Below are 18,775 nucleotides of genomic sequence, written 5' to 3' on the forward strand. Positions count from 1 at the left end.
ACTGGTTCTCATTAATCTTTTTCTGTTTCTTATCTTTTTGCAGTTTATTTGAAAATATTCTTTAAGATTCCATTTTGATTTATTTATAGTAGTTTTGGGTTTGCTTCTTCACACAAAAAGTCACACTGGTTGCCCTGGGTGTTACACGTTATTTTTAAAATTGTATAAGTATCAACATTTGCTATTTTAAATGACATATGGAAGCTCAAGTCCATTTAAGACCCTTTGACTTTCTCATCCTTAAATATCATTGTTTTGAATATCAGACAACATTGAAGTTTGTTTCAATCATCAAACTCCTAAAAGAGATTGTATGAACCCATATTTCTGCTCTTTTTGTTGTTTCTTCTTCCAAGTTTTCTTCTTTTACCATTTCCTGTTGGAAGAACTCCTATTCAACAGCATTTTAAGGATAGGTCTCCTAGTCACAAAATCTTTTGTTTTTCACTCATCTGTGAATGTTTTTATCTTTCCTTCACCCATGAAAGGTAGTTTCATCAGAAATAGAATTGTAGGTTGACGGACGTTTTTTTCATCCAGCACTTAAGAAGTATTTGAACATTTCCTTTTTTGTGGTTCAGTTGAAAAATCCTCTACTATTCCTCTGCATGTAGTACACTATTTCTTTTTGGCTGCTTAAATGAAGTTTTGACTTTATTTTTCAAAGTTTAATTATGACATGTGTTGGCATGGATTTCTTTGGGTGTGTCTTGTTTGGGATTGACTTGGCTTTTTGGATCCCTATGTTGGAGACTTCCATTAAATTTGGGAAGTTTTCAGCTATTATTTCTTCAAATATTCAATCACCCCCACCCTCTTTCTCTTTACTTTCTGGGACTCTAGTGACATGAATGTTGTGTATTTGTTATTGTCCACAGAACCCAGTCTATTTTGTCTCTCTTGCTCAGCCCACAAGCTCATGAATTCTATCCTCCGTCATCTCTGCTGATGAGCCCACCTTGCAAGTTTTGAATTTGTTGTTGTATTCTTCAGTTCTATAATTTCCACTTTTTATTAATTTTTTTGAGATTTTTAATTTTTTTTCATTTGTTTCAAGAGAATTTGTAGTCAATCTGCACAGTAATTATGTTTCTTTTAAAATTCTCATCAGATAATTCTAACATCTGATTGATCAAGTGGCAGCATCAGTTGATTTCCATTTTCAATGAAGTTGATTTCTTGGTTCTTGATGTATATTCTGAACATTTTGTCTGTTATGTTAGGTGACTCTGGGTCCTATTTATTATTTTGTTTTATAGGGAATCACTCTGTTTTTGTTTGCATCCAGGTCTTTGCCTACTGTCCAATGGAAGTTCAATTTCCAAAGCCCTTGTAGTGTTATTTTGGCTTGGTTGGTTCATTTGGTGCTGCGTGGGCCCCACTAGTCTCTGCTGGTGCTCTGTGAAAGGAGGAATACCCCCTGACAGGGTCTCAGATATCTGTTGGTGAGGTAGGAATGTGGGAGGGTCTTGCTACCTGGCTTTCTCTGGGCCAGGGAGGAGAGTCTTGGTTCCACAAAACAGCTTCTAGGACTAGGTTGCTAGCTGTGACAGGTTTCTTTTCCTGGTTCTACCAGTCAGCCCTACTGTCTCTGGGCAAGGAAGAAGAGCCTTGGGCCTCAGGAAACAGTTCAGCTTCCCTGATTGAGTCACCTTCTTTACCTGGGCCTCTCTTATTGGCTCCTCAGACTCACTTTAGAATCTCACCTCAGGAGAAAAGGAGTCTCAGGTCCAGGAGGGAAGGAGAGGGCATCCCATGGTTGTTTGGAAGGACTCCCAAAGGGTCCCCTTGCCTGAGGTTATCAATGACTCCATTAGATTCAGGGAAAAGAATGAGCTACTGTAATTAAGGATACCAAAGTATAAAAGCAGATATTTATAAGAGGCAAAATCCTCAGCCCGGTACACTTTACTTATTTATTTAGACTGTGTGGTTACAAAGAAACACTTAAAGTGATTTTAATGGATACATAATATATAAGAAAATATAAATTAGATGTAGAGGGGGAATGAGCAAGAAAAGGAGACAGGAATAAGGTTTGTGCAAAACTGCTCCTTGTGATTTTTCTACGTGTCAATAAACAGGCTGAGAAAGGACTCACAACTATAGAATCTCTGGACTATTTTGGAGTGAAAATTCAGGAGTCCTCAGGAGTGGAGATGGGAGCAGGAGGCCAGACTCCAAACATGGAAGGTCTACAATATCCAAGATATCCAAGATCTACAATAGAGGGAGACAAGTTCCCATGGGAATTTCCCCCCAATACTCTGGATTTCCTGTTCCTAAAGCACTTTTAATCTCTTCTTAAAGATTCCTGAGATCTCAGTTTGAGAAGGGCCCCAGTCCTTAGCACTGTAACCTACTTGAAGACTCAGGCTACTATGTTCCTGAGGGTTCACATCCCAGCTAGGGTCCGCTACGGATCAAAGACGGTACAAATTATGCAGAGAGCATAGACCAAGGCTAAAACTAGTTATTGATTCCTCAAATTCTTGTTTTTAAAATTCCTCTATTTGATTCTCAGAATCTAAGCCAAAGCTGTTGGTGGCAGACTTGCAGTGTCCCCTGCCCCCAATTCAGCTGGGAACCTGGGTGATACTGATGATACACAGGAGCAGAGATGGAGCCACAGAAGTGGTGCCGTGCCTGGGGATTAAATGATCACACTCCTTCCACTATGGGAGCTGTCTTTCTCCTGAGGAAGAGAAGAACACAAAGCAATCCAGTCAGCTGTAATCCACTATCTGTGCAAACAACATACACGGTGCGCTGGTTCACACCCGAGTGAGTGTTGGCTGCTGGTACTGCAGATCTGAACCTGAAGAAAACTGTTGACTCTTCATGGAGTCAGTCTCCTTCCCCAGGCTTAACCTTCTCTGTTTTCCTCCTTCATTATAGTCTCCCTCAAACAATGTTTATTTCTGAAAAGTTCTGAGTCTTATTCACTCTGCCTCCTGCTTACTGTTTTTCAAACATTTTCAAGTCTCTTATAGACTTAAAAAAAAAAAAAAGAAAAAGATACCCTGTTCCATTCATCAATATCTCTCTCCCACTCATTCTGGAGGTAGTCTCCTCTTCCTATGTGTATCTCCTGAATCATTTCTTCCACCCTTTTCTAAAATGTTTAGCTTCATACCTTAGTATTTTTCTGGAGTTATTTTTCAAAAATCACTACCTCTTCCTGACCAAACTCTGTGGCTTTTCTTTTCTTTTTTTTTTAAATATATTTTTAGTTGTCAATGGACCTTTATTTTATTTCTTTATATGTGGTGCTGAAAATCGAACCCAGTGCCTCACACATGCTAGGCCAGCGCTCTGCCACTGAGCCACAACCCCAGCTCTCAGTGTCTTTTCTTCAAAAGTTATTCCACTTGGTCTTGGAGCTTTTTCTACGTGTTGAATGAGAGGAGGAACTATGGTTTATGTTCCTCAAATTTCTCTAATATATTTCTCTAATTATGTATTGTAGAGATCATTTTCAAACATCTATAGTTATAATCCGTGAGCATGTAAGTCTTGATCTTATTTGAAATAGGGAGATAAGGGATCTGTCCTGTAATACACTATTGTAAAGGTATCATATATGTATGACATTCGTGTTGCTGTAAAAAGCCTGTTTCCAATTTATTAGGAAAGTGAATTTTAGGGGACATGCTTTTAAATCAAAATCTTCTGGGATAAATATTCTCTGAGAGGAAAACAATGAAATGGGGCAAAAGGAACCTGTTAAAGGAAGACCTAGAAAGTTGAAGGAGTAGATATTTTATTTAAAGTAGATTTAAGCTATAAAAATTCTAATGTAATATTTTATTAAATCAAAAAGTCAAAGACAAAAAGAAAAAAAGCTGGGATTGTTTACAGAAAATATGAGGTTAACCCAGAGAGAAAAACATGGTAGTTTTCTCTTGGTATTAGAACAGATGTGTGTGAGTCAAGTTTGGAACAACCCCAAAATTCCTTTGGAAACCCTTTCTATTAGGGTAAGAGTGAAGAGAAATATCATCAATTTTAAGGAGGCCAGAACACAGGGACCATTCAGTCTGTAATCTCTAGAGTAAAAAGCTTAAAGTTTCTGCTTTTTCTACTTCAGAGAGTGTAGTTTTGGTGGACGTGATATCTTAACTGTAGTGGGGTAGGAGATCCATCTTCTCCTGGGTACTGTGCAGAGAACAGTTCTCATGTATTTCAGGTACAATGAGATTACATGTCCAATAGCCAGGTTTCTGTTTCTTAAACATTACTCTTGAAAGAGAAAGTTCCATGTAAGCCAAAAATATTTAGTTTAATTGCTATTTCTATGAAGACTTAAAGAATTTTTAATCAATGTTTTGTTGAAGTTATGGTAATGCTGTAAGAGCTAAAGTCTGACTTAAGAAAATAGTGATACATACTATTAATTCTATAAATAAGCAAATTTCAGGTGACACATGATCAAAGATCACCATCTAGTGGCCTAACAGTACTATCATGTCTGAATTTAGCTGCAAGCTGCTAAGCTGGGAAGATAACCTTTGTGGGGAGCACCCAGACCCACCAAGGAAAGAGGGGGAGAGAAAGACTTTGACCTGAAGACTTTTGGCCCCACTAAAGGCATTCTAAATTCAAGCTATAAATAACACAAACACTGGGCCCTTCAAAATAATCAATCCACCAATCCAGCTTTGTCTCTCCGCCTCTGGGGACTGTCAGAATATGTTGAATGTGGTCAAGTGGTAACTCTTTGGGAAACAAATTCAAAGACACCCCAAACAATGGAACTTTTAAAATGACCTTGGAAAAAACACTTTGCCTCTCAAAAATGACTTTATGGTTGAAAATTTGGTTGACTCGTGGTAAAATTATTGCTGTATATGTCTTGAGGATAAAGGAAGCTGTGATACTTCCAGAAAATTAGGAAGAAATAACGTCACTAGAAAATGTCATTCTTCCCAACCTTTCCCAATCTTTTTTTCTATTTGACCAAAACCTTTTTTCTCATTGACTTTTATTGAGATAGTCAAAGGGAACTGTGAACGGCTTTTAGGGAAGTTCCCAGAGTAGAGGGATATTTTAAGAAAGTTAGCCTCTTGTGCGCTCTGAAGGGTATGCCTTTCATTTGGAAGTGTGTGTTCTATTGTGACTAAAAAAAACCAAACAAACAAACAAAAAAAAAACGATCCATCATACATGGTGTGCAAAGGAGCAATCCTCTTGGGGGAGGGATCTGTCCTATAACATACTGTTCTAAGTGATCCTTTTTCTAAGGAGGCAGTATGAGTTACTGAAAAAGGCACAGGCTTGAGAGTCAGAGGGGTGTTAAACTTTGGCTTCACTCTTATTGGCTCTTTGGCTTTGGGCATGTTACTCGACTTCTCTGAGCCCCACATGGTTGTTGTGAGGATTAAATGAAATAGGACTTGGAAAGGATTTACTCCAGTGTTTGGAACACTTCTCTCACTTACAAGTCACATAATTTAACTTAAAGATTTAACTTAGGAGAAAGTAGAGTTCCGATCTTGGGCCAAAACTTTTAAAAAGTTACATTTTTTTCTGTTAAAATGAAAAGACATATTTAGTTACTGTATGAAGAAAGTAACTATAGTTGTCCCAGCTTTGACTAATTCTGTACTTTCTTTCAGGATTTAATTTTCTTAATGCTAACATGGAAGAATAGTTGTGCCACCTGCAAGTGAGGATCACTGTGCAAACACTACTCTCTTTTGCTTCTGTTATGCTAGCCAAAGGATTATGAGAGAAGTTCCCAGAGCAGAGTAATTATCAGAAAATCGTAGTCTTGCTTGAACTCAGATTGCTGTGTGGATGCAAGGAAGTGTTGCATAAGATGTTCACAGTTGCGTACCCCAGCTATTTCCACGCTTGCTGATCTTTGTCTCTCATGGGCTACTTGGGGAGAATATGTCACAACTTCTATTATTTCAGAAATGCCTATTGGTCTTTATTCTTGCCTCAAAAATTGCTCTCTAACCAAGATTTGCTCTAGAAAGTGGGCCTGCTCCTTGGCACACACTATGTATGATGGATTTAAAAAAACAAAAACAAAAACATTTCCAAATGAAAGACGTATCCTTCAAAGCCCACAAGAGACAATACTTTTCTGATAATATCCCTCTACTCTTTGGGAACTTCCTTAGAGCTGTCTACAGTTCCCTTTGACTAGCTCAACAGAAGCAAAAGAGAAAATGATCTTGTTGAATAGAAAAAAAAAGATTTTCATGGTAGCCTGAAAGTTGTTTCTCAGAAGTTCATTAATTGTTTTGAGTGATGGCGACAATTAGCAGCGTTAAAGGGAGACTGTCATTTTCGTGTATTAATCATATAATGATCTTTTTAAAAAGAAGATCTATATTTGGAGACCCCAAAAGCCTGTGTCTTCCTATGTTCCCTTTTTAGGGTGAAGACCATCTGACACCTTGTCTGTTCACATACCCTAAAGTTTTGAGCCATATTTGGGACACCAGGATTTGTGTATCAGTTTAACGACACCTTCCAGGGGTATATGAGAGGCCTCATCCTCACATATACATGGGCTTTGCATGCTGAATCGACAAACATCCTCAAGCCCCCTGCATGTTCTAATTTGGGGTATGAAAATAAGGGTTCTAAGCAAAGCCAGGCAGCTGTGACAGGAGGCAAAACCTTGAAGAAAAAAAAAAAAAAAGAAGGTAAAGGCTTAGGGCGAAGGCCTAGGCCTGCATCCCCACCCGCAAGCTGCAAATCATTTCAGCCTCATTTCCTCACCTGAGAAACAGGAGGACCCTACTGTACCTGCCTCACAGGACCAGGTGAGCGGGAGTGATGGGGCCCAGAAGCCCTTGCAAGCTGGGAGCCTCCCCTGCACCCCGCACTGACAGGCGGCTCACCAGCAGGAGGCGCCCGTGCCAGCCTCAGCCAGTCCTAGCTGGAGGGGTCCTCTGCCCACGCCCAACCCTCAGCAGGATGCCCCAGGCTCACCGAGCGCCTCTCCACACTCCCTTTTTTCCTGCCATTCTTGCCTGGAGTGACATCCAGCGAGCGGTAGCTGGGCGGCTTCTCCTCTGGCCAATTCGGGGACTGCGAGCGGTGGCGGCGGGTTCCCCAGCTGCGGGGTGGCCTCTCCTTCTCCTCCTCCGAGCTCCAAGAGCTGAGTCCAGAGGGCGGTGGCGGGGAGCAGCTGCTGGCCCTGCGTCTCCCGCGTCTAGGGACACTCTCCCGGGGCCTGCGCCTGCTTGGCCTCTCCCAGTGGCTCCTGGGAGGCGGGTGGCTGGGCTGCCAGCGGGCTTCACTGGACGAGAAGCCATCGCTCAGGCTGTCCCTGTCTGACCAGGGCGGCGTGGGTGACCCATTCCGCCTGGAATGGTGGCGCCTTCCACTCCCTGGGTGGTCCAGCTCTCTTCTCCCCAGGGCCCAGGGTTTTGGACCCCAGTCCTGGAGCTCCTGGTGGAAATCAGAGTAATGGTGCTGCCTTCTCCCCTCCCTCAGATCCCAGGGTCTGGAGGAAATTGGGGTGTGCCACAGCTGGTGTGAGGAGTCGCTGGTCCTCCCCATGGAGGATGGGTCTCTGATCAGTGGGGGCAGGTGAATGATCCTGCGTTCCACAACCTCGGAACCCAGGGAGGACAGCATGCTGCAGGGATGGCCAGACCTGGCTTTGAGGTTAGTAGGCAGAGGTTGGGCTGGGTTGAGGTTCCGTAGCTCTTTTTCCAAATATTCCAGGACACCATTGGTGATAGGAGGGTGAGTGGTGGTCTGGGTCATTGGCATCTGTGGGAGGCTGGACGGTAAGGACAAATCTGAATGGAAACAAGGACAGAACATGCAGAACTACTGGCTCAAAATAAACACCTTGAAACCAGGATATCAAAAGTCACATTATTTAGCTTGATTCCACTCCTTCCCATCCTCAATCATACACACCACCCATGTTGGTCATGGAGGCCCAGATGCACCCATGGTCCTACCCTTACCCTCTGTCCTCCCCCTCCCAAGACTCTGGCAAGGTTTACCTCTCTGCAGCAGCGGGTTCACTGCATAAGATGAAACCTGGGAGCTCCTGTCCGCCCCCCAGTACAGGGGTTTTTCCAACATCTGAGGACCTAGGACCTGAGCCTGCTTCATGTAGCGGTGGCGGGCCAGGGCTGCAGGGGAAGAAGGAGAAATGCAGACCCTCAGCCAGGGAAGGCCCCACACCTACCACTTCACTTCTGTCCACCTAATAGTCTTGCCACGAGGCCAGCTTCTCTCCTCCAATGTCCATTCTCACCATCTTGCATGGGAGTTAAGGGCAAGTCACCCATGTTTCTGGCAAGGAGCTGGGAATAAATTTCCTGTAGACAAGACTATAATCTCTGCACCCCAGGAAAGTGTACTCTTCAAACTCAACTTCCTAGCCTCAAAAATACTTCCTCATCCTGCCCACTCCCAGACCACCTGAAGTGCATAGATATATACACAGATACTAGCTCACAATCACATCTCAGATCACAGGCAGCAAAACCAGAAGCCACAGGCCAGAAATAAAAGGTACAGATGCAAAGGTCTTAGAGGAAGCTGTAAGTCAGGGCTTGGGGGCTCCTTAGGTCTGCCAGCTAGGCAAGCTTAGGGCTGTCCATTGATGGGAGCAAAGGGAAGGGCATGACGCCCAGAGGTGTTTCTTGCAGGAACACCAGCTCTGGGTGAGAGAGTGCCATGGGTGAGCGCCATGGGAGAAAGGCCCTAGCATGCAAAAACTGAAGTAGATTCCAGCAATTCTTTTCTACTCTTCTCCTCACTTTATGAAGTATTGGGGTTTCCCCTAATTAGGGGAAATCTCTAAGGGATAGAGTGGGGCTAGGAAGGGGGAAGGGAAATACCACTCCTTTTCAGGGCAAAGAAAAGAGTGTAAAAAAGCAGCCCAAGGGGTCCATAGAAAAGTCCTCCACATGCAGCTGGTCTGAAGCACACAACCTACAATGAGTACAAGTTAAAAATAAAAGTATTTGTTTGTTTTGTTCACAAATTTCTATTTTGAGGTAGTGTAGCTGAGCACTGCATGACTCCTAAAGTCTCTGCCTATTCACGCATGAACACATACTTGCATGTTACACTTGGCCTATGAACCATGACAGATCCCGTAGCCTGGTACTCTCAACGCCTGCTCAATTCACCAGACCTTGGGACCACCCTGAGAATAGCACGGCTCTGCCTGAGCCTTCCTCACAGAACAGCAGGAGGGAGCAGAAGGCAGGCACTCTAGACCACGCTACACAGAGTAGGAGGTCTGCTGAGGCCAGTGGCCAAGGGGCCATCTGGAGGGCCACCTGGAGGCTCCAGTGAGAAGCAAACTTCCAACACAACAGGAAGTGGTGGCAGCAGAGCCCCCACAAGTGTCTGCAGCTCCAGCCCTGATGGTGAGTTACGGCCCAGCCTGAAGGAAATAGGATGCAAACTTAAAGTAGCTCATTCAGCTGCCACGCCTTTATGCCAACTGACAGCCCTCCACCCTGGCAGAGGAGAAGTCCACAAAGTAAGCACTTTGTCTCTTGCTAACAGGTGCCTTCCCCCTGGCTCCCTCTACTGGCCACCATGGACAAGCACAATGCTTTTTGCTCACCGCACCTGGCCATTTTACATAAACTAGCTAATCCTCTGAGAAATCTCTTAATGTGGGACTCAGACAAGGAAGTTGGGCTGGGAGAGGAGGCCTTCCCAGTCCAAGGTCCCACAGTGACCAGCAGAATCAGGGTGTGAACCTGTGACTCTCAGATGCTCAAGCCTATTTATTGCTGCACCACAGTGTCCCTAGGCTCTTTTATTTTCTATGATGAAACCAATAAACCTTCCCCAGGAGAACCTCTTCAGTTTACAACTCTCTAACTCAACTCCACAACTTTAAAGACGTAGTTCAACTAGCTTCTGCCCCTAAGGCCTGGGGACATCTGATTGATTCCCTTGGGAACAGCCCTGCCTACTGCCACTGCTTTAACTGAATCTTGGCTTCTTTCAGATGTTCCCGAATTTGGCAACTTCCTTGGGTCCCACTCCTTCAGTTAGTCTAACAGAAGGCAAGAAAGCATGTGTTTTCAACAAACAAACGCTGGGAGTCACCTTAGAGGTGACTGCTGAGGAGCCTCAACTACACTTGGAGAGAAGGACCCTCAGGGATAGGTTTCCTTAAATATAGGCTTTGAGGGTCTCATGGACTTCAATTTGCCTCTGAGCATGTACTAACTGTGGGACTTTGAGTGAGTTTCCAGTCTGTGTGCTCACTCTCTTCATCTGTGAGCTGGAGGTGATAATCGTTCACAAGGTTGTTGAGGTTAAATGAGGCAATACACATCAAATGCATAACACAGAAGACAGATGGTCAATAGACAGGGGCTCTCATTGTTATAATAAATTGTTATAATAAACTGCTTCTTTTGAGGGGGAGGTGCTGGGGATTGAACTCAGGAGCACTCGATCCCTGAACCACATCCCCAGCCCTGTTTTGTATTTTATTTAGAGACAGGGTCTCTCTGAGTTGCTTAGCACCTTGCTTTTTCTGAGGCTGGCTTTGGACTCATGATCCTCCTGCCTCAGCCTCCTGAGCTGCTGGGATTACAGGTGTGCGCCTCCACATCTGGCAATAAACTGCTTCTTTTGCCATAGAACTCACAGGAGACTAAACCACCAAAGGCATATTAATCTTTATCTCTGAGGAAAAGCTAAGTTGTACTCTTTTCCCTTTTTTTCCCTCTTCCTTTCTATTTTTCTTTCTTTTAAAAATCTCAGTTCTCAGTACTGGGGATTAAACCCAGGGCATTCTGCCATTGAGCTACATCCCCAGTCCTTTTTTCATTTTAAGACAGAGTCTTGTTGCTAAATTGCCAAGGCTGGCCTTGAACTTGCAATCCTCCTGCCTCAGTCTCCCATGTAGCTGGAATGACAGCCTGAACCACCACACCAGGCTCAGGGCACATTCTTTAAGACATCCCCTATGTAGCAGAAGTGACACTCAACACCTCACCCTCCTACAGAGACCAGCACGTTCCCTCCCCTCCAGCAGGTGTCCTCAGTATGCATCACCATGTAAACTCGTGCCCTTGAGACCCCTAACTTCACTTTCCCCGTAAACTGGTTACCAGTCCTTACCATCCCCTTTCTTTGTCTTCCTTTTAATCATGGGGACTCAGTCCTTTTTTTTTTCCAAACTACCAGTCTCCCCTACTTTGACCAGCCAGTCTTCTCAGCGACATTCTCAAGAGCTTCCTGGAATCCCTAGGCCCCCTGAACTCTTGTCATTTTAGCCTTGGGGAACCACCAGCCATGCTCCTTGTACCCAATCGGGCCACTGCCTCAGATGGCCCTCCTCCCAACTGGGTTTTCCTAGGTTATCTGTCTACCACGCAAGCATTCCCTCCTCTCCAGCAGCACCCTCAACATCCCCCACTGCTCAGGGCTTCCCCTCCCCCATGAACTTTCAGCTGGTGACATCATGGCTGTTGAGGACAAGGAACTAGCCCTGCACTGGGGTGTGCCTGGAGGTTCTCTGTGCAACAGGGCTAGTAACCGTCCTAGGGACTGAGAAGCTGTTTCTCCAGTTCTCATGGGAAAATAAATAAATAAATAAATAAATGACTCAATTTCAAGAACTTTCATCCACTGAGCACGGTAAACAACCCTCAGTAGATTATCATAGGCTATTAAAATTGGATGTCGCTTTCATTGTTCTCCTCTCTACTTTTACCTCTCACAGGAAGGTGGTTCACATTTTGGGAAGCCAGACTGTGGTTAGAGAAGTTCCAGGACACGGGCATCCTTCCCGAAGTCCCTTCTGTGTGTAGTGCTTTGACTTGGGGAAATCAAGACAGGCTGACACGAGCTGGGTCAGCTTCCTCCCTCATACCGAGTCAGCCTCGACATTTAATGACTTCCTCTGCTCTTCAGAGGTCAGGATGCCTCCCTCCTTCCCTTTCTAAGGCGAGTTCTTTCCCTATAGGCCTGCCACCACTCCCCGCCCCCACCCCTGCTACCCTAGCGCCATCACCCTCAGTGATCTCTCCCTTCCTTGCTGTTGGTCTTGGTTCTTTACTTACAAACATGCTTAGAGTGACCTTAGTCTATACCCACTTCCCCCATCAGAGAGCCTTCGTGAACAATTCCTTCCCCTCCACGCAATTCTACTCTTGTCATCAAAGTTCTCAGGACAGTGTGCCCTAGTGACGTACTCTGGAAGTGACCTCATCTGCTCAAGCCCAGGGATCTTTATTTGTGGCCTGCATTTCTTCCTTTTACCAGTCCTTTTCAATGAACTCCAACCACTTAGAGAAACTATTCTCTGCCGGAACCTCTGTTTAATCAGTTCACTGGTTGGATGCATTTATCATCTGTGCTCGCTTTGTCCCCAGTTCTGCCTGTTTTTAATGCCCCACAGGCTTAGGGATTCTAGGAAGGCAACCTGAGAGAGCTTTTCTCCTCCCATCTCACATAATGCTATGCAGCAACTGTGACTTCTCCATGGGCTCTCTCCCTGAAGCTCCCCTTTAAGGAGTTCATGTTGTCTCAGCCCGTCCCAGGGTGACATACCCACAGAGGCAGAGGCAGCCCCTGTTGTGGGACACACAGACACTCACGGTCAGATGCACATGGATTGAACACTGCACTGCCACTGCCACTTGCTAGCTGTGAGAATTCTCTGACTTTCAGTCCCCTCATCTGTTAAACAGTGATGACATCTGAATTCTAGGGTTGTTGGGAGGAAATATATACAAAGGACATATGCATTATAGTCGCCCAACAAAAGTTAGTTCTCTTTTCCTGTAAGACAGTAACTTTGGAGCACAGGCCTGAAACAATGACCAACGACCTTTTTGACCTTGCAGGTTAGGTTTTGTTTCTATCTTACTGGGCAATTCTGTATTTGCCTTTAAAACCTTTACTTTCAAATGAACTAAAATGATAAAAGTGGCTATCTCTGGGTGCTCAGATTAGTCTATATTTTCCTGAATTTCCCAAATACTCCACAATGTGGTACTTTATTTACATGATCAGGAACAGGAAATATCATTTTCAAATAATTCTTTTCATTTAAAGCAGTTGATTCTACTCCTTTCATTCACTAAGAAAAGATCTTCACATTATAACTTTTTATTCTTTCACCTTTACCAAGTATTCTGCAGCCAAATTTTTGAGGGCATGTTGTAGTTGTTTTAAAGAATCAAATTTTAGTCCTAAGAAAGACCAAAGTAAGAACAAGATATTTTGCTCCCTCTTCCCTGCCCCTAACACATGGAGGGAAAGATATGATTCCCAGATCAGCAGCCTTATATCACCCAGGAACTTTTGAGAAATACAAATTCTTGAGCCTTACTCCAGATCCACTGGGTCAGAAACTCTGGGGGTGGGGCCAGCAGTTCACTGTGAAGAAACCTCCACTCCATTCTAATGTGAGCTTGTTTGAGAATCACTGCTCTTAAGACCTTTCTCCTGTTTTTTCAATCATCTTGAAGGAGCACCATGAGACTATAATAGAATAAGAAATATATATTTGAACTCTGCCTCTGGTTTCTGACATAAGCTCCTAAAATCCTTGGAACTTCCAGAGTAGTGAGGTTCTGTATGTCAGTGAGATGACTGGTGGCCAGGGGCCTCTTGATAGCTTTAGACCAATGCATGATCAGAGGGTTGAACTTTCAGCTCTACCCAACTCCAACCTCCTGGGAGGGGAGAAGAGCTGAATGTTGAGTTGATCACCAGTGGCCAGTGATTTAACCAATCAAGCATCTATAATAAAGCCTCCATTAAAAACCCCCAAGGACTGGGTCCAGGAAGCTGCTGGGTAAACTGAATTGTTTAGAATATACTTGGTGCACCTGGAAACAGTGTGGAAGCTCTATGTCCCCTTCCACAATCCTTGCGCTATGTGTCTCTTTCTTTCGTTGTTCATTTTCTTTGGCTGTTCATTAAATATGCTTTGTAATAAATGGGTAAATGTAAATGAAGTGTTTCCCTGGGTTATGCAAGCCACTCTAGCAAATGAATAGAACCCAAGGAGGTGGGTGGGGGAAATCCCAATTTATAGTCAGCTGGTCAGAAGAATAGGTGACATCCTATTACTTGCAACTGCCATCAGACCTGGGGAGCAGTTGTAGGACTGAACTCTTAACCTGGGGATATTTGCTACCTCCAGGGAGACAGAGTCAGAAGGGAGTTAAATTGGTGTCTGCTGGAGAACTGCGTGGTATGGGGGGAAGGAACCACGTTCCACATCTGGCATCAGAAGTGTGCTAAGTGGTTTTTGTTTTTTCCTTTACAGGTAGCCTTCTCTCACACCGCTGGCTCTAGATGCCTCGTGCCCAAGCAAGGTCAGTGCTGAGAGCAAAGCCTGTAGCACAGGATAGTCAGGGACACTAAGGAAATGCCACCGGTACGCAGAGATATATGAAAGGGGCTTTAGGCAGAGTAAGAGGTGGACAGGCAGAAATCCTCTTATCAGCCACCTTCTGCAAGGGCTCTACAGCTTCCCTAAGCATCATTTACAAGGCTGAGGCTCATGTCCTCTGGGCCTGTGAGGGAGAATGCAGAGAGGGGAACAGGAAGATCCCAGGGCCTTGACCTTGGCATGGGAAGCCCATCTACTTGGAGTGCTGAGCATCCCACCCCCATCTCACTGCTGGTCTTTCCCCTCTCACCTTCCTCAGGACAGCAGCAATGGGTAGGACAGCAGGGACAACGGATGTAGCAGCAGCAATACTGAGGACAGCACTGGCACCAGCACACTCCAATCAGCATGAAGAGGACCAGTGCTCCCAGAATGATGAAGATCACTGTCAGCCAGTCTGCAGGGGAGAAGACGAGCAGCAGTGTACTGGATATTCAGCAGAATGCCACCTGTTCTAACACTCTAGAGGTCTAAGCAAACACAGCTCTTGACCCACATGGTAAAGTAGAGCACTATGCTGGAAACATAGGTTTAGCTGGGTTTTTTTTTTAATTAATTTTTAAAACTATTTTTTAGTTGTAGATGGACACACAATATCTTTGCTTATTAATTTATTCTTTATATGGTGCTGAGGATTGAACCAGTGCCTCACATATGCTAGGCAAGTGCTTTGCCACTGAGCTACAGCCCCAGCCCCTAGGTTTAGCTTTGATAAGGGAACTTCAGAGGTTCATAATCCAATGACAATAACAGGTTCGTTTCTGTTTTTGTTGTTGTTTTTGTTTTCCCCTGTGTAAAAGTGTCACAGTTGGTGGGTTAGTCAAGCAGAAAATTCTAGCAGTACTTACGAAGGACGATGAGCTTCACCTCCTTATCAGGATCTCCTGATGTGTCCCCTGGGGCCTCAATGGTGCAATAATACACTCCATGATCCCACCACATCACTTCGTTAATCACAAGATCAGCTCCTACATGGGAAAGAAGGAGAAAGTGCCAGTAGACAGGCACTGGTTTCAGACCCACGGTAGCTTCAAGACCCCAGCAGTATCCTTCCACATCCTCAGGAGCCCTGGTAAATAGGTATCAGTTCCTTCCTCTGAGACCTTCCTCCTTCCTCCTTCTCCAAACAGTATAATAATAATGGAGTTTATTACCACTGAGCCTACCACGAGGCACGTCACAAGGATTCTGCATACATGGCCTCACTCAATTCCCACTGAGACCCTGTAAGTGGGTGAGGCAGAAATTACCCCTTGACTCCCAGCATATATGCTTCCCTTCATAGAATTGAATTTTTGCCATGTGATTTGAGTGTCTGGCCCTTCAGAACTCATGCCACAACTCAATTGCCTTGTAAAACAGTAGTAAGAGGTAGGGCCTTTAAAAAGTGACTGAGCCACGAGGGCTCCACCCTCATGGGTGGGATTACAAAGGGGTAAGTCTGGGACCCTCTCACACTCTCACCTTCTGCTATGTGATGATACAGCAAAAAGACCATCACCAGATTTCTCAGCCTTCAGAACTGTAAACCAATACATTTCTACTTATTATAGATTAATCAGTTTCAGGTGTTCTGATATAGCAGCACAAAACAGGGGGTATCCAAAATAAGGTAAGTGTTTTCCATTCTTTCTTACAGATGGACGTGCAGAAGTGATTCAGTTATGGCCAATAAAATGCAATCAGAAGTGTCACATAATGGCTTCAAACAGCTTGAGAACACTTTTTTCCCCCTTTTCCCATTTATCTTTTCCTCTCTACTCTGTTATCTGGTGCTATGGTTTGGATAGGGTTTGAGGGTGTCCCCCAAGTTTCTTGTGTTGGAAGCATGGTCCTCTGTATAGCGATGTTGGAAGATAGTGGAACCTATAAGAGGTGAGCTTATTGCAATGTTAATCTGGGAGGAGATTAAAGTCATTTTTGTAGGACCTCAGTTAGTTCCCAAGACAGTGGACTGTTATAAAAGAGCAAGCCTGGCTCCCTTGGCTTTCTGGTTTCCTATTTCACCACGTGATCTCTGCCTCTAACACACACACTCCTACCATGAGGTCATCCTCCATCCAGCCAAGGCGGCCCTTGCCAAGGCCAAACTGACAGAACCATCGATCTTGATCCTGAACTTTCAGCCTCCAAAATGAGGAGTTAAATAAATAAAACTATTTTCTTTACAAATTACCCAGCTTTAGCATTTTGTTATAGCAATAGATAAATAGACTAATACATCTGAAGAACAAGTGTTTACAGCTCCATCTTGGGCTAGGAGGAAGAAGATGACCTTCTTGCTGAGCTGGAAGGAACTTGTGTCCCTGAGGACTTAATGGAACAAGGCCACATTAGGCCTGGGCTATATACTTCTGATTTTGTACATCAGAGAGAAACAAACTTCTTCATTCCTTAAGTCACTAATATTTTGGGCTTTTGCTTACTTTCAATCTAATCCTACCTGATGTGTAGGAATTTCACTGCATTTTAAGATGAGAAAATGAAACATAAATAGGTCAGGGAGTTGGCCAAATAATGTGCAGAAGGTGCTTAGCAGAGATGGGTTCAAACCCATGTCTCTCCGCCCTCAAATCTAGTGCTCCCAAACACAGTTCTACTGGCCTCTCCAAATCAGATAAAAAACTCTCCGGCCTGGACTCCTCATTAGAGATGAGCAAGTATCTCTGGATCTTGAAGGGACTGATTATGAGATGAACTTGAAGTAGTATGAATGAAATGCCAATATTTTAAGAGTTTGTTACCCAAGAAAAGAATTGAAGTTCTCATGAGCACTGAATACTCTGCCCCCCCCCCCCCGTGACAATAAATATTAACATACACGTTGAAGTTCAGCAAATTGGACAAATATTCACTAAAGACCTTTCCTGGGCCCAACACCACGTCAGGCACTGTGGGAGATCTGAAGAGGAACAAGGACTTCTCTGTCCTGGAAGGGTTTAAAAGCCAGTCAGAGGTAGCAGGGCAGCCTCCACATCCCTGAATGATGGCAGTACCTGCTGTTACCCCCTCCGTCAAAAGGACATTGGCTAGTCTCAAAGAACTTAGCATTGTAGATTTGCTCTTGCCTAGTTGGTGGTCACATCTGCAATTCTTTATTGTCTGTTTGTCAAGAGATATTTATTGAGGAAATGAAACAAAAACACAAGGTCATGCAACACTGGAGCAAACTTTGACTTCTGTTTCCTTCTCTTTTACGTCAGTGCGTGTGATATTTTTCCTACCCACAATTTTCCAAACCCACTGCCTTTCCCATAAACAAGCTCACCCTAGACTTGGAAGAACAGTGAAAGTGCTTTAAGAGAAAGCCCCCCTTAAGCTTGATAAGTATTGTAAATCTGCTCCATCTTTTTATTGGAGTGAGAAAGAGATTTTTTTAAGGGATGTCAGTATAATAAGGGCATTCAGATAGGTTAATATTTTAGATGACCCAAGAACTGATTTGACAAGGGCATCTCAAATGATACAAACACAGCCATGAAAGTATCAGAAAGCAAAGGCTCCAGGAAGTCTCAATGAGCCCAGATGCAGAAATAAAACCCAGGGGAAAGACTGCTTTCCTGTAGGAATGAGGAAGAGGCAGTGTGAGGAAGTGGAGGTGCAGAAGGTACTGCTCTGACTTAGAACATGACAAAAGAGTAAGGATGATCATCCAAGGGGACTTGTGTCCTTTGGAAACTATAAAGGGGGGTTGCTAATGAAAGAGGATTTAAACTTGGGGTTGGATCAGAACTAATTCTGCTGGGACTCTGGAGAAAGTAAAGCCACCTTGAATCTTTGAGGATGCACTTGGAGACTGGAAGAAGGACAAAGGTTCCCTAAAGCTAAGAACTCAAGGGCTGGTTTGAGCAAATCAGAGGTTGAATGTAAAAGGATAAGATTTCAGAATTATAGAGAAAATTGGAAGCAATGGTCAAACTGACCTTTAAATGATCTACCTTTGAGTGGTCATTGAATATTCACTGATTCCTCAGGATATAACTATGGGCATCTCGAGCGGCCTGCGGGGTATATTTTCCCTTTTGTTAACCAGGAAAAAAATTACTACAGCACATAACACTCATTGAAATTGGCTCTGAATACCGTGCTGATAACTCATTGCAGCAATTCTGGATCATAGGTTAGGAGCATGGGGAGCTAACGCACCCATTCATACAAAATGTACTGATGAATAACTGATGTTCACTGTACAATCAGTGTATATTAAGTGATGCTTACACAAAATCTCACGTAGTCCTCAGAAATCTCTGAGATAGGTACTATGGCAAGTCCCATTATATAGAAATTGAGGTTAAAATTTTAGAGGGGCTTGCCCAAGTTCACGTGCCTTCCAAGTGCGGAATTGGCAGCCATGGCTGTATCTGGCTGTGCTCCCCGCACCGGGCTTTGAGAATAAAA

At 44.1% G+C, this 18,775-nt stretch overlaps 1 protein-coding gene across 3 annotated transcripts in view; it reads right to left on the reverse strand.

Annotated features, from left to right (window-relative positions):
- Positions 1-1,991: 1,991 nt before the first annotated feature.
- Positions 1,992-18,775, reverse strand: part of ILDR1 (immunoglobulin like domain containing receptor 1) — a gene marked incomplete at its 5' end in the record, with an annotated part of 32,714 nt that continues 15,930 nt past the window's right edge. The window contains 5 exons of one of the 3 annotated variants that reach the window (XM_081302226.1): positions 1,992-2,695; positions 6,952-7,769; positions 7,983-8,114; positions 14,628-14,774; positions 15,226-15,345. In XM_081302226.1, coding sequence (XP_081158352.1) covers positions 2,654-2,695; positions 6,952-7,769; positions 7,983-8,114; positions 14,628-14,774; positions 15,226-15,345 — 1,259 coding nt within the window. In that variant the 3' untranslated portion in view covers positions 1,992-2,653. The remainder of the gene's footprint in view (positions 2,696-6,951; positions 7,770-7,982; positions 8,115-14,627; positions 14,775-15,225; positions 15,346-18,775) is intronic. The other 2 variants (XM_081302227.1, XM_081302228.1) reach the window with 2 other exon arrangements.

Source organism: Spermophilus citellus (assembly GCF_964194105.1).
Source record: "Spermophilus citellus genome assembly, chromosome: 7".
Lineage (NCBI taxonomy): Eukaryota > Metazoa > Chordata > Mammalia > Rodentia > Sciuridae > Spermophilus > Spermophilus citellus.